At 45.7% G+C, this 25,777-nt stretch overlaps 2 protein-coding genes across 5 annotated transcripts in view; both read right to left on the reverse strand.

Moving 5' to 3' along the window:
* LOC126521986 (SEC14-like protein 2) overlaps positions 1-19,187 on the reverse strand; it is a 33,653-nt gene extending 14,466 nt beyond the window's left edge. The window contains exons 1-10 of the mRNA XM_050170749.3: positions 19,050-19,187; positions 18,141-18,210; positions 14,931-14,974; positions 11,442-11,504; positions 10,755-10,845; positions 9,554-9,648; positions 7,659-7,737; positions 6,743-6,823; positions 5,282-5,368; positions 4,454-4,563 (exon numbers count right to left, since the gene is read on the reverse strand). Of these exons, the coding sequence (XP_050026706.1) occupies positions 4,454-4,563; positions 5,282-5,368; positions 6,743-6,823; positions 7,659-7,737; positions 9,554-9,648; positions 10,755-10,845; positions 11,442-11,504; positions 14,931-14,974; positions 18,141-18,210; positions 19,050-19,103 (774 nt within the window). The 5' untranslated portion in view covers positions 19,104-19,187. The remainder of the gene's footprint in view (positions 1-4,453; positions 4,564-5,281; positions 5,369-6,742; positions 6,824-7,658; positions 7,738-9,553; positions 9,649-10,754; positions 10,846-11,441; positions 11,505-14,930; positions 14,975-18,140; positions 18,211-19,049) is intronic.
* Positions 19,188-23,010: 3,823 nt separating this feature from the next.
* Positions 23,011-25,777, reverse strand: part of LOC140212798 (SEC14-like protein 2) — a 73,280-nt gene continuing 70,513 nt past the window's right edge. For all 4 annotated transcript variants that reach the window (XM_072288715.1, XM_072288716.1, XM_055066208.2 and 1 more), the window contains one exon: positions 23,011-23,138. In XM_072288715.1, the coding sequence (XP_072144816.1) occupies positions 23,041-23,138 (98 nt within the window). In that variant the 3' untranslated portion in view covers positions 23,011-23,040. The remainder of the gene's footprint in view (positions 23,139-25,777) is intronic.

Genomic DNA, 25,777 nt, shown 5'->3' on the forward strand with positions numbered 1-25,777 from the left:
TCTCCTGAAGAATCTGCAAAACAAGGACCTACCGCATGCGCGCCTGCAACACCTTATATTTCCCGAGGGATCAGTTATAGCGCGCAAAGAAACTTCACGTCTCCTCATCGATTTCTTAAGAGAGACTGGTTTGATGGACATATGGTGAAACCCTTCAGCGGTATTGTGCGAGTCGCTCAGGCGGAGCAATTGCCGGCCTTGTTCGCCAGGCTAAACCCGCCTGTTGCTACAATTCACCACCACCACCACCACCACCACCACCACCACCACCTGCCGGGATTTTTTGCTCACGGCCAACGCCGCGGACACCGACACCGACGACACCGGCTTTTCTGCGACACGAGCTCCTTAACGCTGTCGCGTTAATAGGCTCCGTTGCCACGGGAAAGTGGCGAGGCATCAGTGTTGGCGGGGGTCACCGCGAACCGCGAGCTGCCGCTTCCACACGAAGCGCGAAACCAATGCACTGCGCAGCGGCATTGAGGAGGAGGCCAAAGGCATTGAGCAGAGTCAATTCTTCCGAGGAACGCTTCATCCCTGGTGTCACGGCGCACGGACGCGTAATCGTGCGGCTATTTTCATATTTCGCGCGTTTTCTTTATGACGCTGGGGAAAAAAAAATAATTGCGCGACAGTTAGCCCGCTGAAAACAGCTGAATAGAGCGTTTTAAAACACGATTATTACTTTTCTATCGAAATTCGCGCCCTCAATCCCGTAATAAAATGGTCGTTAATTATTATAATTTAATTTTGGATAGCTGGATTGTGAAAAATATCTTCCTGCTGCGGCATGTACGTCGCTGCTGACAGAATAATATTGGCTGCGCTCCTCGTATATTCTGTATATTAAAGAGCTTGGCTATAACGCTAGCTGGGACACCCTATATAGTGGTGCTGTTACGAATGAACGCCAGGGTAATAGAACTGCTCACAAGACCAGCATTCTGGCCGTTACGCCTAGACGACGGTGGGTCGACGTGCGAAGTCAACGTCAGATCGAGTTGTCAGTAACTGCCCGATTCTGGGAAAAGTGTAACGTCCATCCGAAGTTGGCTCGGGTGATTGCTGCAAGAAGCCAACGTCCCACCGTGAGAACACCGGCGTCGACTACTGCTTCCCGATTACCTCGTCATTGCGCCATAAGCAGGATCGAACCAGCAACATCAGAAGCATATATTCCGGCGGGAAATTTTTTTATGCGGTTTTACGTGCCAAAACCACTTTTTGATTATGAGGCACGCCGTAGTGGGAGACTCCGGCGGGAGGCTGCGAACGGTTCGACCATTCCGATTTGCCGAGGCAACACCATAGAATTCCCTCGTTTGAGACCTAGGGAAAACGACTGCTCAAAAGCGGAGATCTGGGGTAATATGTGTGCTGAGATACGTAAAGCGCTCGTACATGTAGTGTGCTGCCACATCTCTTGGGGCCGCTGTGACTTGTAAATATGTAAAACAAGCTCGTTTCTCATTTCCTTCAGCCTCCCGACCAAATATCCTCTCCAAAAAGCAACTCTCTTCAGTGGAGACGGACGACGGCGTGGGTCCGCTTAGTCGACTTAGTGCGACGTCTCTGTACACATTCTTAAGCAAAATTACACCATTTCGGTCGTATCTTGTCACACAATAATAAGCGTCATATGTCTTGTCCGCATTTCCTTTCTTTAACGCTGCGAGCCCGGTACTTCCAAGTCACGAACGGCATGCGCATTATCAGCATGACAGAGCATTCTCGACAGGAAAGTAGGGCGCGCAGCGTTTTCAAGGAAGGCAACTCAAGCAAGACAGATGGCGATTATCGTTCTGTGGCAAGATACGACCCAAAGGGCATACATTTGTTTGAGAGTGTAGCGGAGGCCCCCTGCCACATTTTGGTGATACGGCGGGATAGGCAAGCGATCCTCTGTGTGACGCCCGAGTCTGAATTACGAACCGCAGAACCTGATCCGAACCGCTCAAAGTTTATGCGCAAGTTGCTGAGCTGGTTGGTTGTGCATGAGCGCGGAATGGCGGCTGAAGTGCAGTGAACTTTTACACCTTCAGAATCGCGCGCGCGCGCACACACACAGGATGTCTCCACCAGTGGTGCCATCGCTCACTGGGCTTATAAACGAATGTTCTTGGCCTACCACATTAGGCGGTGCGGCGCGGTGCAGTCCCGTGATCAAGGCTTCCGTGGCGGCCTTCTCAGGGGCTTTCGTAAAGTACGATTGCACTAACGGCATCGTGGCCCGCCATATGTATATGCCATTTCGTGGAATAGTAGCCCATACGTGTCAACTTGGCAGCACTTGAGACAGAGGGGGCCTCTCGAGCTATTGTAAATGAGAAAAAGAAGTGCAGAGCAAAATTAGTTAAGTAGCTTATTAGCTTATGTAGCCGTAATGTTTCCCTGGAAACGCTGGTGGTGAACGCTATATATATATATATATATATATATATATATATATATATCGCTGGAAAAAGGGTTGGTCTTTGAGTTTTCGCTTAACAGAATTATATTTTCTCCTGTGTTTAAATTACAATACGACGCATCACGTCTGTAAGTTGTGTGTAAGTCATACTTTACGAATTTTCTGACGCATTTTGCTTTGAGAAATTCAATTATTCAAGTAACGCCTATGCTCCACACGGAGGGGCTGCGTGGTTCGGGATGCGTGATTTGGAATTAGTTTGTCGGCCAACGCCGACGCGGCATTTTCTGCGACAAGGGGCTTTTAACGCTTTCGCGGTAAAGTAAATGCGCAACTGGAGTGCGCAAATAACCGTACCTCATAAGCATGGGCACAGAATAGAGGAAGAGCTCAAGAAAGTTGGCAAAAAAGGCACAGAGTAATTGAAAGTGTAAATTGACAAGCAGGAGTTGTGAAAAAAGAAAGTGAGAGAAACATACAGTAAATTGGGCGCGAAGGGTGGAGAGAAACTAAAAGACCACGGAGAACTACAAGTGCGACAAGAAAGAGATTAGAAAGGAACATTTGTACGATAAGACAAAGGGCAGTCTGTGCCTTGCTATTGGAGTCCCGCGCTGGTTGCCTATAAGGTCAAAAAACATACCGGAGCAAATATTCCCAACAGGATGTGTCAGGTATCTGCGGCGGCGAAAATCTGGAAAAAGCTGAGCACATCCTATTTAAATGCGAAGGTATTCACCCAGCGAGGCCCTCTAGGTAACGTCCTCTTTACAGAACTGGCATTCAAAGCGAATGGAAGCATTAACCGATCTGCAGTCGAGATAACCAAAAGACGTTCTGGTTATAGGCGGAAAAAAAGCATGGGGAGAGACTCGTGGAACTGGTTCCGTGGCAGGGATAGGTGACTATACAAGGTAGATGCAGCTTTAAGAAAGGGAGAAAATATTACGGAGGTGTAGGCAAATGTTAGACTGACAAGCTTGTATAGATTACCTCTTTAGCTCAAGCAGGCTAGGCGACTATTTGGAACTGCCCCATTTCCAAAGAGATCCCAATAAATGTTCAACATAATCAAAATAGTGGCGGTGGGCTCTGTTCCCAGTTTCTTCCCAATCCGACGCCACATACATGCTAGTGGCGCTGGCCAGGTACGTCATTCACCGCGACGCTGACATTAATGACGCTGCCTTTCGATCTTTTCTGCTCCAATTCGCGATGCATAATTGTGACAGGAAAAAAGATTGCTGCTATGGGACGTCAATCAAGCGCCAATCATCTTGGAATGCTAGTTGGCATAATCACGTGAGAAGAATGCATGCGTCTGAGTTCTGATGAATAGAGAGAGCATCGGAGTTTTCTTCTGGGAGAACCTTGTTCAATCCCACCATGTAACACGCAATGTCCTTTTATCGAAGAAGCCCGAAATCAGACGCTGACAGTGACCTACCTACTCCCTACGTATGCATGCTTACCTAACACAAAGTGTCTAGCATAAGGCAAAGAATGCTTCGCTTTGCTCGCCGTGGTAGCCCGGCGGCAATGGCGTTGCGCTGCTCAGCTCGAGGTCACAGGTTCGATCCTGGCCGCGGCGGACGCATTTAGATCGGGGGCGAAGTGCCAAACAAAAAAGCTCATTTACTTAGATTCAAAGGCGCGTTAGAGAAACCTCAGGTGATCAAAATGAATCCGGAGTCTGCCACTACTACGGCGTGCCTCATTATCAGATCGTTGATGCTTACACCTAAAATTCCAGAAATTGATCTTAATTTATTGCTTGGCATTAGAAGACAAAAAAAGAAGTCGCGCAAATTCCTTATGACGGTTTTACTAGACGTGACTAGTTTCGTTTGCAGGTTAAGTGGGAAAGCGCCATGCGTCGTGTTTCGCCTCCGCGCTTCGGCCAACCACCCAAGCGAGCTCGTACGACAAAGCTCGTAGAAGTTGCGCGGATTTACAGAGACGACCTCGTCGCTACCAACCGCGGGCTCACGGTGCCGCGGCCTGTTGCAGTCAGTTAAACTGCAGAACAAGATGACGTACCTTGTGCCTGCACATCGGGTCTCCGTCGGGCCCCAGCATGTTCCCGCCCCAGTGGGCGGGTAAGATCTCCGCATCCACGATTTCCAGGAGACGTTCCTTCCAACCGTCTTCTGTGAGAGATAAAGGGATGCACGCAACTTAACCAGGTGCAGACACATTCAATGCTGTGTAGAGCACGCGAGCAGCCTGCTCCGGTCTACGCATCGATTGGTTTCGACATGACACTCACAAGTACAGTTGGGCCCAAAAGTTCCCAGGCCACGGGATCTCAGAAAACGTCGAATCACCGAGCAGCCTGTAACAGTAGCTAGTAAAACCGCATATCTCACAAATACCAGGCTGCGTTGTGGGGCTGCGGAAATATTCAGCTTTTTCTCAGATAATGCGGTCCGTAAAGTATTGTCGTCGACTGTACATGCGCCGTCCCACAGACGCGTAAGACTGGACGTGCTTGATTCTCGAAAGCTGCTTCGCTTGATAGGCATTTTCATTTTGACGCGCTTTACAAAACAACATTGATCGAATCCGTACACTGCTGGGCAAGACGTTTCACGCAGTAATTTCGGTTGTTTAATAATGATAATTTCACGTTCACTGCATGCCCTTTGCTGTGAATAATTTAGTGGTAATTAGGTAGGCTGAGTTAACTGAAGGTCTAAATAAAGATTGTCCCTCAACTTACAGTTTCCACCGGAATGAAAAGAATGTATCTCTTTTTATTTCCACTGTACTGTTCTGAAGCATCGAAGTTTACGGCAACACGTCCGGTATAGTACGGACATTATGGGCTATCAAGGTCTGCAGAGAGCGTGCTCTAAGAGTACTCACCTTTTCCGTAGACTTCAAATTTGTCGGCTGTTCTCTGGGTCATTAGCGTTCGCAAAAATTTCCATAGCATAGGAAAAAAGCTTGGAGCTGCAACAGTAGAAAGTCTGTCGGTCAGTGACGAGGCCGTTTTGCGCAAAGCTTTACGCACTTTATGAGACGACCCTATGACACGACGACAAAAACACGTGAAACACAGCTTGAATTAGACTAAAACGGATCGACAGGATTACATTAATTTAACTCTCTTGCAAGCAATGATCTATCCTCTGAATATTGAAATATCTGCTTTTAGGCTGCATAACTCCCTGTACTCGTCATTCCCTGCAGAATCCTCGGTGCAGGAAATTCAGGGGAGTTCTGTTCAGCGTCGCCAGTAAAGATAATTGCGAATGCGCGGCGACTTGTGGCAAGCTAGCCTAATTTCTGCAAGTCATTGAGCATTGCCCGCAATAGGAAGTTGGTGATACAAAAGGGATCAAAACAAATCAGTTGCCTAATTCGGAAACTGGTGCCAGACACCCTGAGGGAATCGAGTTCTAGTGCCGACGGCTATATGCACGTTGCCCCAAAAGCTTTCCAGAGTCGACAGTAGATCGCGACACACAGCGCATCGGGTTGTGGAAACCAAATGGGTAGAACGCGATGACCATTCGCCGTGACGACACCTCTGATCACCTATAACGGTGCAAGAGCGTCCGCGATATGCAAATGCCGAAGAACGCATGCTCCGCTTGTGACTGCGTGGACATGAGATCCAGAAGCCTGAAAATTCGTAAGCTTGAGCTCGGCATAGCTCGATGCACGACACTCAGACGAGCGATAACCTCTGGGCTGCTATCGTTCTGAATGGTGGCTTACTTTCCTCGTGTCCGTAGCTGTCTGTGTTGGTGACGCTGAAGTGATAAATGAAAACGTCGTAGCACCCGCTGAGTAGCCTTCCGTGACCATCTCAAGCCGCTCACGGAAGGCTACATAATATGTATGGTGCGTTGTGACTTGGTACAAATAAGCTAAATTTTGGCAAGCCCTAAGAATGCGAGCTTTGTTTGCACAGCTTACTTTTATATCGCTCTGTAGTCAATAGCTTGGTAAGAGCTAACCGCGCATGTACCTCTTCCCTTTCCCCATTTATATCCTGTCTCTCCATGCGAAAACACCAGTGTACTTAGATTTAGGTGCACGTTAAAGAGCCCCAGGTGGTCTAAATTTCCGGAGTCCCCCACGGCGTGCCTCATAATCAGAAAGTGGTTTTGGCACGTAAAACCCCATAATCCCCCCCCCCCTCTCTCTCTCTCTCTTCTTTTTGTTCTTTTTTTTTTTTCTGCGGAGGCGCCTAGGACTATTCTGTCATTCCGTGTGCATGAGAAGCGCTGGAAATAGCTGCTCTACGACTTGCTGTTTCTAAGACCGCAGACAAAAATAAAAATTGAAAATGTGTTAAGACCATAGTGGAAAACTTACCGTTGATGACGATGAACTTTTCGACGCACTCGGGGTACTGGTCTTCCATTAGATGTAGAGTGTAGCCTGCAGCTTTTAAGACTGCATGGACACGCAAAGAAAGGGACCGCATCGATTAACACAAGCACACTGATCTCGCGAGGCGGGATCTGCTGCAACATGAGCATGCTCACAGAGAAATCCACGCTAACGCCGCGGTTGTTGTTGCTGCTTATTGGCAGAGACGACATATAAACATTTGGCTGCTTAAGAGTTGGCTGTCTCAAAACCTTACCGAGAAAAAGAAAACTTCGAACTGAGCCGAAAAATACAGGAGAAAAAAAAAGACAAAATAATTCACAGTGTGTTGGCTAGCAAACAGCTGTAGGCAGCAAAACAAACCTCGAACGTAGGAAGCCGAACAGAGAGCGAAAAAAGAAAAAAAGGCTAATATCGTTTCTTATCACAAATTTATGGGCCACTTAGCGTGCAATGATAATTTATTGAATAAAAGCTGTTTCACTCGCTAGAAAGTCGCACGTACTCTTACGACGAACAAATAGTTAGATATTTCCAAAGTACGCCCTGCCACGCATCTTAAACCAGGAATTAATTTTTTAAGCTCTTCGTAAGTTTCCTCCAATGCAGCGCCCGAAAAACAGCTCAATTTCACCAATCTCCGAAGACACATGAACATACAAGAGCTGCAATTCAGGCTTTTGTTTACTTTTTGTGAGTTGGAGATCCATCTCGATAACCGCTAGTGGTAGCGTGTTTCGATTTGATGAATGCGCCGAGATATAATGAGCCTACGAACTGCTGCCGTTGCAAGCCCGCGTTCCTGGCCATCTCATCCTAGCTTAAGGTTTTCTTGCTGCCTACATTTAGTCAGAATCCCTCAATAACTTACTCGAATGTTTATTAGGGTATTCCTTACCTTGCCAAGAGTATACCTGTCGCAATCTTAACTTGTCCATGTCAGCCACAAAGTAGTGACTATGTATTTCTTTCCCAGTCTTGAAGAGAGAGAGAGAGAAAAAAAAGGAGTGGAGGAGACATGACAACACATATTTTCAGCGTTCCAGCGTTATAAGTCGGTATATCGTCGCGTTATTCACCTCTATAACGCCAGTAGGACAGGTAAATTCATCGTATAGTTTATTGTAGGTGCATTAACGTTAGAAAAAGGAAAACCCACCTGCCTTCCTCGAAACGCGAACATTGAAGTTGAAAAATTCGTTCTGATTCCCTAATGAAACCAAGAGGCATCCGCCGTGGGGTACAGAAGTTCGACTAAATATACCACCCACAGGAGGCGACGAACGCGGAGTGCCTGAAGTAAACAAAAAGGTTGACTAGGAAGAACGTCCAGTGTTCTATCAACCAGGTGCGTTTGGCCGCGACACTGTGTGAACAAGGTTTCATGAAATAGAAATCGTGGTTAACCAGAACATTGCAGAAGGCACCCCGTGAACCCTGTATGAGAGCATCAAAAAACGTAGAAGACATTGCAGCCATGCGGATCTTCGGCGAAATTGAGTTGCTGCATGATAGGTGGAATTCCGCTCTAAAGATGTACGTTGGGCCTTGTTCTTCAGTTTATGGGGTTTGTTTATTGTATGGGCGCCGAATAGCTGCCTGCAGCCCCCCTCCCCTAAAAAAGAAAATGAAGAAGGCAGCAAAGCCTACTGGATTTCCATGTGATCACAAGAAATTTCTTCTTGAAAACTGCACCGAGAGTGATTTGATTCATGGGCTGTAACGTCCTCATGAGAGAACGTCGCAGTGGAAGGTTTATAATAATTTTGATCACCTGAGGTTTTTTTAACATCTTCCTAAATCTAAGTACACGAGCATTCTTTTATTTTTGCATTTCTCCCAATCGAAATTCATATGCCGCGACGGTAATCGAACCCGAAACGTCGTCATCAGCAGCAGGACGCCATATGTAGCCACTGAGCCACCACAAGGGCAACTACTTCGTGAATCCATTTCTATATGCCGTTTTATCATCTGCTCGAGCAACGTTACTTTCTTTCGTACTTCTTTAACCACCATTTGAATTCTGTAGTTGTAGGTCCCGGAAGACGCATTTCAATGGCGGCTGTACTCTGTTCCATACATAGCAGTCAACGCTGTGGAAGCTATGCAAGAAGTTCGGTCAAGAAAGGTTATCACTCCGCGCGTTCTATCCATGCTTCGCTACACGCCAACAGCGTTCACACGCACGAGCATGCCCGTGAAGCTCCTCACGAGGGGTTGCAAATAAAAAAACCCCAGAAGAATGACAAAAATAAAAGTGATCTAAAACAACACATTAACATATTGTGTTTGTTTCTAAGGATGAACACTTGTTTCATTCAATACTGAGCTGATATGAAAAAGAGTTGGGCACAACTGTGGTTAAAAAAAAAAAAAAACAACAACTATATCCAAGTGTGAACGAAGCCACTGCAAGAAGTCTCTCTAGCCTGCATAGCGTTGGCCGCTACGTATGGAACGGAGTGTATGTACCGTGCATTGGGTGCACGTTTAAGAATCGCAGATGGCCAAAGTGTATCCGGCGTCATCCACTACGGCATGCCGCACAATGAGGATAGGATTTTGGCACGTAAAACCCCAGAACTTAATTTTTCATAGTGTGGTAGAATACCTTCAGGATGCTTGTAGGGTCAATACCCGAGTTCATTTATGCGCGGGAGTAATGTAAAGATTATATTCCAATTCTTTTCCCTTTCATGCTTCGTCAGTATCCAGAGTGCGTTGTCCCAATGATCGGTTGTTTTTTTTTGCGCGGTGAATAATAAATGAATTGACCGAAATCTTAATCACCTTGCTTGAGGAATCGCGCTTTATGAATTCCGATTCCTCCATGAGGTAGACGATGTGACTCCTCACAACGCTGGGTGTCAACAACTGCAGAAACGCTGTGGAAGATGAACACGTAATCCAATGAACATAAAATTGCAAAACAATAACCTCTGTATTGTCGGTAATAAGGTCTCTTTAAGCGAATCTTCCATTGCTGTTTGTGAAGAAGGCTCATCCTGCCTAACCATCATTTGAAAGTAGAGACTACACGACCCAGTTGTACACGTTTTCGCTGGGAACCACCTCGCTCGACATAGACACGTGGCGCTAGATCATGCGAATGCCACACATGACGACGAAGGACTGACGACGAGGGAACGTTCTCGACGGCATGAAGATGACTTGATGACGAGGACGCAATGACAAGAATGAAATGGCGACTATGACATGACAACACTGGAACCACTACGGAAAAAATGAACAAGAATTGCACTCTCTTGACACTCGTCGACCCTTCTCACTTGCATAATTGGTGGGCCGTTCGCCATCGAATGTAATAGCGAAAAGCACTGAACGCACTCGAAAATTTTTTCGAAGACACAGGTACCCTTAACGAGTACTATAGATGCCGCACCGAATAGCGCACACTGTAACGACAATTGTTTCCATTATTTATAGTTATGAGCTTTGTATGTTACGTATGGTACTATTTTGTATTCTGTGTTAAATCTTGCTTTTTACTGTCATATCTATGTGCGTGCATTCTTTTATTAGTGTGTGTTCCTTATCTGTTCATCTGTTACCTGCTCACCACAGACTGCATCACGTCCTCGTAATCGCCCCATCGTCATCCTTATTGGCTATATTATCGGACGATTGGCCGGTACCGGGCATACCGCTAACAAGCACCGTATATGGTGCGAATCAAGGCGGCTTTTGCCGAATATGTGGGTCATATTCGAAGTAATGTCACCTTAGTAATCTCGAGTAATGTCCACAACAGCAGCAGCTGCTGCTACCGCCGTTGCCGCCTTGGCGGCGGCAAGGCAACGCGAAAGTCGGTGGAAGAAGCAAAGAAAGCATCGCTGGAACAAATGAGCATTTGCGGGAAAGCAAATATCAGGACTCGCACGGATCATGCATTTTGGACATAATAAAGCTGTACGTGGTTTAGCAGCTGCTTCTACTTTTTGCACATGCGCGGCAAGCAGAGAGTGCTTACCGTGAATTTCAAGGCCCATTGGACATATCCACACAAGCCGACCGTCTTTTCCTGGGTGCAGAAATGCGCCAGGAAAGTTCTCCTTCACAAGCTGTGTGAAGAAAGACACGACAATCGTTATCTGATGGTGGCTAAATGTTGGCAGGGTGAAGCGCATGGAACACCACACGGAAACATCAATTTGATTAAAAATAAAGACGCATAAGACAAGTCTAAAGTAGTGACTGAAGTGGCAAGTGTGCATTATGAAGCCATAAATTAGAATAATGAGCTTCGTTATATTATAAGCGTACAGCTACGTGTTGAATGTATGTGTGCGTGCACGATATTATTCCCGTTGTGTTGACCCGTCACGTGCTCTTTAACTGACCAATCACACGTCCTACATATAATATTTAGAATAGAAAACTCGACGAGTTCTTGATCGTGCATGGTGCTATGGCAGCGCCACGCGATCTAAGACAAAAGGTATGAAAACACAACTTCAAACTTCTGGTGACATCGCGTGTCTCATCATCGCATTTGTTCAGTTGGTTTCGTCAATGTTTACCTCCTTTTTGTTTAATATGCAGCAAGAAGTATCGGATGACAGCTGAAGGAACCGAAAGCTTTCTTTTATTAGATGCAATTTTACAACATGGGCAAAGTACATCTTCGTATAATTTATGGCCAATGGAACGTGCTTACCTCAGGCATCTCATAACTGTGCAGAATGTCGTCCAGTCCATTCTCTTTCCTCCATTCGAGGTGCTGCCGTTGGAACAACAAGATGTTCAAGATCGCTGAGACAGATCGTGCATCGTGCATTCACTTTTAATAGAACATAATTGGTAGCTAATATTTACACTGTGTGAAACATCGCTGCATGAACCAGGTCCCGATGCACGAAGTTTTTTTCGTTGGCAATTGCTGCTTTCCATTGGATCATGACTGACCGACAACTACTCTTAAGGGCAATTCTAGCGTAAGGACTTCTTTTGTGAACACGGGCCTATGTGATTATATTAGTTATCTATTAAGCCAAGCTTATGGCGTACTTGTGCCATGGTTCCGCTGCCACAGGCTGCGCGCAGGGGTTAGCTGAAGGTGGTAAATCCAAATTATAGTGTTATGCGTCGCGTCAGATAATTATAACGTAAAGTACATTAAACGCATATATCGCATTGTTTCAAATTATATGCTGCTCTTAACGATCATTTCAATAATTCGCCGTGTCATTAAGCATCTCTCTATCACGTCCTTTACGTAACAAGAACAAACACCCTGTTCCCCCACGCACGCACGCACGCACGCACGCACGCCCCCCCCCCCCCCCCCCACACACACACACACACACACACACACACACACACACACACACACACACGCGCGCGCGCACACACACACGCACGCGCACACACACGCACGCACGCGCACACACACGCACGCACGCGCACACACACGCACGCACGCGCACACACACGCACGCGCACACGCACACGCACACGCACGCACACGCACACACGCACACACACACATGCACACACACGCGCACAAACACACACATTTCGGGTGAGCGTGCCATTTGAGAACAACAAATAAGCTATCATCGTATTCACTGATTTATGTATAACATTTCGATTCGGCTAACGATGTAGACACGATACATCCGCAGGACTGGTTCGGATACGCCAGTGCGTTCGAACGCAGTACGTTTGCCGGAGCCTGCATGCAGTAACGACTCTTGCAGGTGACCAGGTCCTTCTGGCTTCACCGTGAAATGGTGAGGCATTGCTGCTATGGCTATACCTAGCAAACATGCATTAGCCTTTGCAGGGAAGCGTCGTTGCTTCATAAGTGGTACGCTGACTGAATGGAGTTGGCAGACAGTTTTATTTTTTCTTCATTTTTTTGGTATAAATTAAACTGCAGTGATTCAAATAAGAATGTTCTGCTTCAAAAAGTTGTCCGAACATTTGCCACCCACCTGTAAATAAAGTAATCTTAATTTATTCATATCAACATACTCGAGAGACTACTGCGACGTGAAGAGCTTAGCAGCTATGTCGAGTTCATTTCGCTGAGGTTACTGACATTGAGCGAGCATAGTGCAGGAGTAGGTAATCACTCGTACTTACTGCATGTATCTAGTCATCTTCTGTCCACTTGTTGGATTGTTGGTAGGAAAATGATTATACGTTCTCTGGTGTTATCCAACGTCTTGCCCACTGACACACAGTCAATTTGAGCACGCACTCCATTTATTTAATTTCCTTACGCCTTCTGACGTAAAAGGATATATACTATGTTCGTGTTCCTTTCTTCCATAGTTCTTCTGTTTAGTTTACATACGTGCTAAAAGAAATTTTGAGAAGCCGAATCAAATGAACATCGAATACCGACAGAAGCCAACCGAATACGAATTGAACAGTAGCAGAAGCGAATCAAGTCACACTGAATATCAAGTATTATCGAGTATTTTTCGAATAGCTTGCGAATATTGTGCAACCTTGTCTCCATTAATATTAAACGATTTTAACTGCCTGGTATTCACAACAGGAAGTTTGTCATTAGGCTGCACATTCCAAAGCATGCTTCATTAAAAGCACAAAGGGAGCATTAGAAACAACTAAGATTGTTCAAAAACTCGGGACTTTTTAAAGAATACGTGGTCACGCATTGTGACTTTATAAAGGTAACCTTATGTATCAATAAATGCCCGATATACAGTCACAACCAGACATCTGTGTGTTCTGCGGGAACGGCAGAGTGAAAAATGAAAAACCCTGTTACTCTAGTTCGAATTGTCACAGCAGATGGTTTCACTATTATGTAAAGTATGTTGCAATGAAACGTATTCTGAGTTAATAAGATGAGAGGTCACAGGCGCTGCATCCATGTCAGATAATAAGCGATACCTACTGTTGAATTCCATGTCTAAATAACTTTTTATCGCGAGTGATCGTGTTTAGGCGAGAAGCTTGGCTGACTCACTGACGCAGGGTGCGCTGGGGATATGATGAAAAGCGTAGCATTTTCGCGTCAATTTCACGTTTGCTCGGGTACGGTCTACGACGTAAATTATTAGAAAACTATTCGTATATTCGAATCGTGGCTATTCGATTCGGGGACAGAGTCGAATAGGGCAATATTGGATTCATTACTGCAAAGTTCCGAATACTCGCACACACTTAGTTTTATTTGCGTAACTCTGCCAGCGCGAGCAACGTCAGCGCACCAAACTCTCTCACCAAAACCGCGCTGCCACATATAATCGACTCCCTGCAACTGCTACTGTCTGAATGAAATTCGCCAGTCGCGCTAACAGCTGAAAAAAATTATGCAAGCTATAAACAGACTTTCCTAGCTACACTGCAGTAACAAGCTCTACCCGAGAGGATCATTGTCCTGTGCTGTGAATTGTGCATGTACACGTTGCACAGGAACAGTGCCCTGTGCAGCCCTCATCATCGTCTTCACCATACCACCACCCTCCTTCTTCTTCACATACTATCTCTGCTGTTCCACCTCATCCCTTCCCTGACGTTGAGTACCACGCTCGAGGCACTTCACTCAGGCCAACCTCTGCACCTTTACGCCATTAAAAATTCTATATATATCTCTCTCTGCAAAAGGAAAAAAAACCTTTTGGCGTGAGATTGAATTTAGCATGAGTTACCGAGAAAGCTTTCTTAAAAAAAAGTTTACAGCCACTTTATCATACGCCAAAGACGGTGAAGGCGAATGTCTGCGCACTCAGGATACATTAATTAAATTACTTGGCATTCTCATTCGAATGCGTTGTTACTGCTTAATACCTATTTTGTCCCACCGAAGGTCGTGGGTTCAAGGGCCTAAATTAACACCATCTTAATTTAATTTGCCTTTTTTTTGCTTGATGAGCAGCATCGGATCCAGATGCGGAAGAAGACGACGACGAATGCGCGAGCAGTGGCACGAGCCCGTGTCGGAGCAAGGCGAGCTCACATGATTTTCTGTACCGCACGCCGCGTTTTCCAGACCATCGGGGGTATGAGCCACTTAAGGCTGTCGCCTTAATATTATTCTGTAGCGATTAGATCTCACCATTTCCGCACACTTGCTTTGGCTCCAGGTGGCCGAGCCCACAAATTGACGGGGATATCAGTAAGACCCTCAACGTACCATTATGGCAAGACGGCAGTTAGTGGTACTCACGTGACGGTACATTTTCTCCGCTTTGGTCACGTCGAAGTCCCGCGCTGCGCACCGACCACCACATGCGAGTGACGTAATAGAGGTAAGGCCACTGATTGGGACACCTAAGCTTCACTATTTTTTTTTACACGACGCTGTTAAAAGCAGAGTATACATTTGTAACTTGATGTTCGTTCGAATACCAGAATAGAAAGTGAGAGGTAATATTTCTGTAACTGAAAACTTTCGTATATGTGCTTCAGCATGAACCTGACACAATATGGCGCAGTGAAAGTATAACCAGCAACTCTGGCAACTATGTCACTCAGATTACAGACAAAGAGCACGAGGTAAAGGATATACAAGCACACAGGTAACTTTGCTCCGCAGTCAAACTGCTACATTCCTCTAGGTGTTTCGGTGTCCAGCAGAAGTTCAAACCCCATCTTCAACTTACGAGTTGGTGAGCGAGAGAGAAAGAGAACAAATTATTGTACAGTCTGGGTTTGACGTAATAGTTCCGCGGAAACGCGCAAGGTGGAGAGAAGTAATTAATAAAGGGAAAATCGGACATCCACCCGTTCGTAGCAATTGCTACAAAGGAAACCCATACGGGTTCCTCAAAAGAAAAGCCTCACAGTTGAAGAAAAATTCGTCCTGGTCCGGGACGCGGACTTCTGCTTGCCTATAACGGAATGATAACTGGCACTGCTTCGCCCGCATGCTTCATCTTATGTTGGTGTGAAAGGTTGTTAGGATAGAACAGTCATGTCATGAGAACTTATGAAAGATGGAAAAATACGTTCAAGCTATGATGTCTCCCTGCCGCTTTTGATCGCCCAGAAATATTGACCTCGCTTTATTAGATTGACTCGTAAAAAATACTTTGCGATTGGAGCCGGGCGACGAGGCGGTGACAAAAAGAGGGGAAAAAAAAGGTCTCTGTTGACCAGCTCCGCACATGATAGAGATACAACGATTACCATTTAGTAAACAGCCAGTGGCAAAATAATGTGCAAACGAAGCGCAATACTAAAACAACATTCTAACTTCGGATCGTTAACTGCAGCAATAACACGCCGTTTGGCTGCCTGGCTTTTTCCGCGACACACGGTTTGTGTTTTCTTTTTATCTACTTAGCCAGCTTCAAGGCGCGATTAGACCAGAGGCCTATTTTCCTCGTCACAACACGAACCGCCAAGTCGAAGACATTCTAGGGCTAGAATATCTTCGGGGCATGACTGATCAGCGACCGCAGCACTACCCTTTACATAGTTCTTCGTGCATGTGCGCGCTAGGATAATCGTGTGTCGCGAAGAAGCACCGCACAATCCTTGCTGGCGCATAGCGCATTCTAGCGCGTATGTTGCAGACGTGTTCGAGCACATGTGCTCTGGGAATCGTCGGCGAATTTTCAAGGAAAGCGGTGCATATTTTCTACGAAGAGGCAAGGCGACTGACATGGAGCAATGACAGAAAAAAGAGACAACTAACCGGTTGCGTCGCATCCAACTGGGACGAGAGTACCTTCACTAGAAGACTCACTGATCGAACACTTATGCTCCGAAGTCTCCACGTCTGTGCGACATGCACCTTACGATTCCACAATGCTTTTTGATTTCATAACCACTTACCTTGCTACTAAAGACGTGCTTTAGCGACTTGGCGGTTCGTGTTGTGACGAGGAAAATAGGTCTCTGGTTTAATCGCGCCTTGAAGCTGGCTGAGTAGATAAAAAGAAAACACAAACCGTGTGTCGCGGGAAAAAGCAGGCAGCCAAACGGCGTGTTATTGCTGCAGTTAACGATCCGAAGTTAGAATGTTGGTTTAGTGTTGCGCTTCGTTTGCACATTATTTTGTCACCGGTTGTTTACTAAATGGTTATCGTTATAGCTCTATCATGTGCGGAGCTGGTCAACAGAGACATTTCTTTTTCTTCTTTTTGTCAGCATCTCGTCGCCCGGCTCCAATCGCAAAGTATTTTTGACGAGTGAATCTAATAAAGCGAGGGTAATATTTCTGCGCGATCAAAAGTAGCGGGGAGACACCATAGCTTCAACGTATTTTTCCATCTTTGTGTGTGTGTCTCCACGTGTGTGTGTCTTTTTTTTTTAGCGTTTTCCTCTGTCATCTTTCTAACCTCATATCGCCCATACCCAGTGTAGGGTAGCAAACCGGAGACTCATATCTGCTTAACCTCCCTGCCTTTCCTCTTCATTCTCTCTCTCTCTCTCTCCATCTGTCATAAGTTCTCTCAATTACACCAGACCTTATGTTATAATTAACATCCCTGTCTTTCTCCTTTCTTTCTCCTCTCTGCACGTAGTTGGTTTCGCTCGCCGTTGCAAAGGTGAACTGCACTCTTTGACGCCAATATGGTCGACCAAGTGTTGTTCACCTTTTAATGACGACACCTGACTGATCATCCGACGAATGACCAAAATGGCTCAGTGACCATGGCGTACTCCTCCAGAACACAATGTCGCCGTTTTAATTTAAGGCCACTGCGGTGGCATTTTAGCGTGCGACATGTAAACGTCTTCATTGACTTAGACTAAAGTGGCCGTGCCAGTGAATATACATACTTGTTCCCTAATGGAGCTTATAAACGTCATGAACTTAACTAGTGCAGTATCGTAAGGTCCGTGACGCTTAAGTGGGTCACCGACTCATCATGCTCCTTAATTATACTCAAGAAGTTGTCGGTGAAGGAAGTGGAACAAACGTTTATTTTCGAAACAGTATCCCGGGGCAAGCCCCGATTCTACTCTAGGTGGCGCTTTTATTTCTTGCAGCTTCTCTCCAAAAGTTGCTACATAATGAGATATATTTGTCATGTGATGAACAATTAATAGTTGCCATATTAGGATAGCCTCATATGCTTAACCCTTTCTTATCTTCGTGAGGTGCTTCCTAGGGATGCACTTCCACTTCAATGGGGCGTTTTCATTTTTTTTAAAGATAAATCATTAGTTGGAAGCGTAGCGCTATAGTCTTGACTGTGCACTCGATCCAGCGTTTTAACGCTACCATTTCTTCTTTCGCTATGTCTCAGCTATGTAGTCAAAGGGGACGTTGTGCTTCATTATGTGACTTGTCTCCTGAGCTCGCGTATATAGTACTACCAAAGGAGTATTATCATTGTCAACTGCTTCTCCAGAAACGCGCTGACCCACTCTTCAGCTTACGATGGTCCAGACCCGTGCGACCCGCGACACAACATTGGTTTACCTCTCAGCCAGCGAAGTAGGAATGCGTCCGTGTCCGTGGCCCTCCGCACGTCCTCCACCGCATTGCGAAACTGCAAAGTTAGGAAAATATTTAGACCGACATCCATGTGTAAGCTTTCAGGCGTTCCGGTTTGATCCAGTATGTTTACGCATCCTCCACCATCTGGGATTGCTCAAGTTTCGCATGCGGCGTTAGCTTTATGTTTTAAAAATTCGCACGAATACACCCGACACAATTCATATATTTTTTTTTGCATTGATGTCCCTAAGTGAACGGCTCACTCGTCAAATTCATAAAGTTGAATTGAAACTGGAACCTCGATTCCCATTATATATTTTTTTTCTTCTGTTCTCACGCGTGCATTTTCATGAATTTTGCAAGCCAAAGGTACCCCGTTCTTGCATGTTGCCTGTAGGCATAAAGAAACGTGCGCTAAGGAAACAATCGCTCCAACCCAAAGATGACTTTCCTCTTCCGACGTTCGTTATAGGCTTAATAAAAGCCCCGCTTACACGTGCGGAAAAATCCTGCTACGCGAGCAGCCGGCGTTTTCACGCGATGGCTGAAAGCTCCACGTTCTTTGCATTCAAATTACTATCCACACTATTTTAACATTCTTTAGTAGTATCTCTTGCTGTGACGGGCCCTACTGTGCGTGATCAGTACTACGTGTGTTCTGCTATATTTCTTGAAAAGTGTCATCTTGCTCATTTTTTTCCTGTTTGCTCCCCTCCTTCCTATCTTCCATTTCTATGCTTCTGTCTCCTCCTTTCTAAACAGAAGGCAGGCGCTGTACTCCTTTTAGTGGTGGTTGCCAGCCTGCTCCTCGCTTTTCTTTTTCCTGCCAAGTGTAGATATCTTTTCAAATCAAATAAATAAATGAATAATAAGAACCGATGAAACACTCACCTGGTCTAACGCAGCTTGCTGGCGGTCGCTTAAGCTGCCCAGATAGCCACTCATAGCTCCACGCAGCTTCTCACGATGACCCTGACTGCACGGTCGCCTCGGCAATCGCCTGACTGAAAGTCGACGCTCTACGCGCACCTTTCTCGTTTCGAGGGGAGAGAGAGCCTTCTACCACCTCGGTGACGTCACCGCAAAGTGCTCGTGGGATACGGTTGCACAAAACTGCTGGTTGCAGCGCTTTTCTCTCAACTGGGCCGTTTACTGGTCTGTCGGATGTCGTCTATGAGCTTATCGCGATGCACGGCCTTCATACACAGCCTTCAAAGTTGTTAGTAAAGCGAGCTTCTCGATAAACTCAAGATAGCAAATGTAGCGGTTGAGTGGCCTTTGCGGAGCGACGAGAAAAGCAACCTCTGTTGCGTTGTTTCTGAGTGAACTATCTAGACTGACGAACATCCGTTTATTGCTGTCAAATTTTGTGCAATCAGCAAACGCACTGTGTAAACGAACGCATAGCTGGGTTATCGTCGTCCGTTTTTTGTTTTGTTATTTCTTGTATTCTGTCTTAATAATTTTTTTACTACCGTTTCTTTTGTATAACTTCGTATAACTTTGTATAACTTACCGTTCCTTTGTAACCACTCCCCTCTAGAATGCATTTGCGTTAGACGGTATTTTGAATGAATGAATGAATGAATGAATGAATGAATGAATGATGTGCATTCGTGATCCGTCCATACACTAGGGAGTACGCTTTCCCAGAACTGGTTGAGTGACCGCAGAAGTGTGTTGCTTTGCCTAGTTTGGAACGAACATTTCTCAACGCTATATATATGAAAAGCCTAAATATGCCTAGTGCGAGAATGAATGAATGAATGAGTGAGTGAGTGAGTGAGTGAGTGAGTGAGTGAGTGAGTGAGTGAGTGAGTGAGTGAGTGAGTGAGTGAGTGAGTGAGTGAGTGAGTGAGTGAGTGAGTGAGAGCACCACAACCAGGCTTGCAAACCTCTTTATAAGAAACATGTTGTCTTTTTGTTGTCTGAATAGTCATTCTGTTGAGAGGCAACAGAATATAATGCATGCTTCTTGGCCAACGTTCCTCCTAAGGGCAAAAGATAGAGTAATTCCTGGCCTAGTAATTGCTCCGATCGTTTGTCCACTAATAGTTACTTAGCGGCCTGGCGTAGGACCGTTCTCACCAGCGAATAGCAGCAGCCGGACTTAAGGATAAAACACTGGAGCTCAGCCAGCAGTGGCAAACTTCGATCATAACTCGATTCTGATAGTTTTGCACTTGTTTGTAAACATTTTTCTGGTGCTGGCTAAGAGAGACTAAAAAAAAAGAAGAAGAGAGGGATAGAGAGGCGGTTAGCCAGTGCAAATACTTCCTCACTGTGGTAAGGACATCAAAAAGGTTAAAGTAGACAGAAGGAGAGAAGAAAAAAATTTATCTCATTGCTAATTCCTCCCCAAAATTATTGCAGACACTAGTAGCTTGCGCAAACTTGAAGTGAAGCGGAAGAGGCAACTTATGTAATGCAGTTGCTGTATCTACCCGGTAATATAACTTTTTTGGTGAAATGCTTGCCGCTTGCGGTAATCACAGTAAAGAGAGCACTGCATCACTGAAAAAGGAATAGATTAATTTTTAGCAACGACATAAGCCCCCCAGACCCGGCGGCAGGTTGGTAAATATTCCTTTCTGCCTCATGCAGGAAGATAACCAATCATATGCGTCACCCTACGCGCAAGTGTTTAGCAACTTCCACGTCTGAGCTTTTTTCCGGGATGCATCATCGCAAGCTTCATATATATACGGTGACACGGTAGCGATAAAGCCTATACATCAGGATAGTAGTACGTGTTGTTGTAAAGCAGGGATTTGGGCTTGGTTGGTAAGACATCGGGAGGCTTATAGCGCGTGAAAAAAAGACAAGGACGAAAGTGAGACGTGACACACACAGGCGCTAACTTGCAACAACCTTTATTTCGAGCAAGGGACCCATGCATATAAACAACTTTTCGCGTACAACACACATGCGCTGTTTAGAAAAAAACCTTTACACACCATTGCGCAGGTACGATAAAGAGTTATCGTACCTGCGCAATGGTGTGTAAAGGTTTTTTTGTAAACAGCGCATGTGGGATGTACGCGAAAAGTTGTATATATGTATGGGTCCCTTGCTCGAAATAAAGATTGTTGCAAGTTAGCGCCTGTGTGTGTCACGTCTCACTTTCGTCCTTGTCTTTTTCACGCGCTATAAGCCTCACGAAGTACGTGTTGTTCTCTCTGTGCCCGATAACGCGTGAACGTTCACCTAACAAGCAGAACCAGTCAGATAGAGCGTTGTCTGGTCGTGAACTGAAGAAACTTACACTAAAAAAAAGCGTCTTATTTCCGGAATCTGCGCCCCCACCAACTTTATTTGCGGATCCTACGACGCTCTCTAGCTCAGCATTTGTCTTACCTACGTCATAGATGTTACATTCGGGAAGCCGGAGAGGTCCCGATAGGCTGCGTTTTTTCGTTTGCTTGTTTACTGGTTCATTCCGGAATTATTTCCCAATGTGCCATCAATCATTTATTTCCGAAAGGTCGTGCGGCAACTCGATTTAGGAGGCTCACCAAGTTGTACTTTAATTCCTCTCAACCACGGGACTAGACTCTCGTTTGTGTATAGTGCACATACTGTTTGTATGATGTGATATAACGTGGCGTGCCTTCCTCTTTCCCTCCCTTTCTTTTTTTTTCTCTCCTCTTGAAGCAGGCGGGCGTGGTGTTCTGTTCCTTTCAGGAGACAATTCCTAGCCCCTTCTCTGTTTCTTTGTGTGATTGTTTATGTATGAGTTTAAATAATTATTGGCAATTCATTCATTGGCAGTGAAATAGAACAAATAAGCAGTGGCTTAGCTCGGCTATGCCAGGATATACGTAGCGAAAGCTACGGCATAGCATGGTTAGCCTTGGTTAATCTTGATTGCAAGTCCAGGTTAGTCTGGTTGTCTAGCTATGTTGTGGCGTTTAGCCAGTTGTTCGGCGCGCTGTTTGTCTGTTTCCTGGGCGATTCGTTTCCTCTTCATCACGTTCCGATGTCGATTCCAGGCCTCTTCATGCTTATCAGAATTGTCGCCGTCCATACTGCCGCCTCAACTGTGGTTGCGGCGCACGCGAGCTCTCCTTTTCAATCCTCCGACATGTTATGAGGCATGCGACGCAGCTGGCGAAGCGAGCGGAGGCGAGCGCAACGACGACGAACGCGGTGTAGGAATGCGGTGTGACGAGGAAAGCGGTGTGACATCCTGTGCCTCCTCGGAGCACCGCCACGGCGAAATCGCAAGTTCGCAGCCAGTGAAGCTTTCGCTTTAAAATTCACGATCGGACAGGTGTTGGAGAGATACAGCACTTCATTGTTGATCCCAGCATCTGGCTTAGACGCTCCGCCTTGTTAACGACGCTTGTGTGGTGCCACGGTTCAAGACCGTCACTGCATGCTAATATAACAAGTTAAAAAAATAGTTTGCCTTAGACCGTGCTGTTTTCAGACGTAAAACCCATTGAGTGAGCGAATTAATCTTTATCCCTATTTCTACCAAGCTAGAAGGGGGCCGCAACCAAAAGTTACAATATAGTAGGTTAAGGTTTCTTGCTTGTTTGGATTTGAGCAGTTTTAGCGCAAGGAAAACGCTGTGTCTTGGGTTAGTTTAAAACACAATGTAAGGAGTTTTGATTAATTAACAATTAACTGGGGCCGAGCAGTCTCTGCCAAAATGAGGTCACAGGGAGCTGGCTGGTGCGACAACTTCGAGGTGGCGTCGCCACCTGTCCTGTTTTAGTGTATTTCCTCGCGTTCTGAGCTTTCTCTCCTGATATGCTAGCGAGTTTTCGTCTTTTGTTTTGCTATTTCAGAAACATAATTGACCAGTACAGCCTTACTATTTTCCTTAGAGTCCAGTTAACCACTGTACAATATACATGTATTTATTTGGTACATCCTAAGGCACATGGCTCTCATCCGACGCCTGCACTTTGACGACGTAGGCCAGTTTCTTGTCCGTCATCCAGCTGTAGGAGTTGTCGAACTGGAGCACGTCTGCACGAGACATAGAAAGACGACCCCCACATTCGAAATACGTCGTTACTGCAACACAACTACACATTATAGCATCACGACTTTTTAACATACGCGCAGAGAAAAAGTGACAAAATACGGTCCTTGAACTGTCGCGCCGAGATTTGTGACTTATCTACGTGATGTACTCGGTCCGTGAGCAAGGCATCGTCGCTGCTTTGCAAGACTTAAAGCCGCAATATGACACAGTAGACCGTCGTTATGGTGAAGTCAGCAGGACAGGCACTATACTTCGTTATAAGCGGTATTTCGTTAGAAAGTGAGGAACTCTAACGTAGACACAATAGGGAGGAAGAGGTGCCCTCCATGCGCTGTGGGTGCTCGTAGATGTCTTTCTGAAGCGCGCTTGATAGTGAGGACGAGACAGCGGCCAAATTTTTCTGATGTCCGTGAGCAACTGCATCATCTGCCGAATAATCACACGTGATACAGTTAGGTCAAATAAGCTGCCGGTATTACGGGGAGTTACCTTCGCGCCGCTCTTGGCCTTTTCAGGTTGCTATTAAAGAACGCAAAAGGTCACCGTCTGTTTTGCACTTTGCGGGGCAGATTTCCTGCTCCGAACTTCGTGCAAGGGGAGTTCGGTGCCACTGCCCTTCAACTAATCCGACATAATATGCACACACTGCAATCGAGACCCTAGAAAATTTCGAATATTTCAGATAAAGCGATTTAGTTATAACAAGACTACACTGTGCTCTGTAAAGAGTAAGTGTGCTTGTTTTTATCTGCATGAGGACACACGTGTGGCATGGAGACAGTCTTACGTCTTCAGCTTCTAATAAAGTGTTGGTGTCGCTCTCTTCGAATCTTCATTTTTGCCAGCTGAAGCAATATGTGCCCGCGTAAAGCTATGAGCTGATTCCTGGGGATTTCATTTCCCTGTCTCCTCTCTTCCCTCTGTCGTGCGTAAATGATGAGATGCCAGGAAAAATGACTCCGTTGCTTTGTATCTGGCTTGTTTAGCTAGTTGATTGTCTTGTTAGAGCTCATTGTCCCGAGGTTAACCTCAAAAGCTGAACACGGACTTCCTCGTAGACTTTTTCAAGGTGCACAATGTGTTTGCGAACCCATTCCAACACCGCATGCAGGCATGACATGGGAACATAGCGCTGGCATCCGTAGAATGCTATCGTTGCAAACATATTGCGAATGAGAATCACGCAACGTAAACTCGTCGGTGGTGCTAGAAGTCACTGTTGTCACCCTTCTTAAGTCACTGCGACAAAGAAAAAAAAATATTTACTTTTTTTTGATGACAAATTGGTCTCATAAGTCCCCTCTCTTCCTTTTGCACAAATACACACGAAATACGGATGGCAGTTCAGAGAAATATAACTTAGCATAGTAATAAAATATTCAGTCATCGGTTTACTGACCTATACGCGACTGAAGCTTTTCTGCGGCGCGTCCGAAATGCTACTGTGGGTGTCGCATTAATTTTTCCGCCCTTAAGTCATCATTTGGTGGCATCAAACTCAGGGTATGAAAAACGAAATGTCGCGCACTGGGAGGTTAATATTCTCGTACTCATGCACACGACACGCGTAAATGTAACGTCACTCCGAAATACTCACAACTGGTAATTTTAGTACTGCATTGAATTTAGAACACTTTCCCCGCGCGCTGTTACACATAATGTCGACGAGACAGCCATGGTCGACAGAAGAAAAAGAAACAGATGCACAAATATTTTAAAGAAGGGAACTCTTCATCTAATCTAGAACATCGGAAATAAGTTTTAATGCATAAATATAACAATGCACGGCAATATAAATATATAAATATCTTGCACTTTTATACTTACGTTGCCTTTTTATTTTTTTTGGTTTGTTTAATTATTTCATTATAGTAATATAAAGGAGCTTGGCTTGCTAGGCATACGGCTACAGGCCGAACTTTACAGCCGCGAGTAAAACCTTTTGTTTTCGCTTTTAGTGCGCGGCGTTTCACGTGGGTTTCAGGAAAATCTGCCGCCACTTCGCTTGCCGTGCTTTCTTTACACCTGCCCTGGCACTTCGAGCACGCCGTCATTTTTTAAGCTAAGCCATACCACACCGTTCACGTTGGGTACCTACAGCCAGGGATAATGATACGGAATTTCTACGTGCGGCAGCAAGTAAACGCCGCTTAAACGGAATGGCTTGCGCTCTTAGTGCAATCAGATTTCAACAAGTGGTACGGACGGCAATAACAGAGGTGCCGGTCAGCCAGCCTTGAACCACATGCCAACGATGAACGATAACGAACCGCGATGCTAACAAGAGTTGGGCTCGCATTGACAATTAAAGCTTCTCGTCTGAAGGTACTGATGTTGGACGTCTCTTCGGAGCGTGATCAGCCAATTAGATGGTCGACCTTTTACAGAAGCAAACATTCTGGGTGAATGAACTCAGCCATCCTCAACCCATCAAGTTACGTGCGCTCTCATGACTTTCCTCAAGCGATATGACCTTCGATGACGCTTGTAAACCTACTGTGCCGGTTACTATGCGCGTGAACTCTCTCGTCTTTTCCCTTTACCTTCTCTTTCTCCCTTTCAATCCCTCATTCTCTGTCCACCGTTCAGGGTAGCGAACCGGACGCCCATCGGTTAACCG

This window comes from Dermacentor andersoni, chromosome 6, assembly GCF_023375885.2.
Source record: "Dermacentor andersoni chromosome 6, qqDerAnde1_hic_scaffold, whole genome shotgun sequence".
NCBI lineage: Eukaryota > Metazoa > Arthropoda > Arachnida > Ixodida > Ixodidae > Dermacentor > Dermacentor andersoni.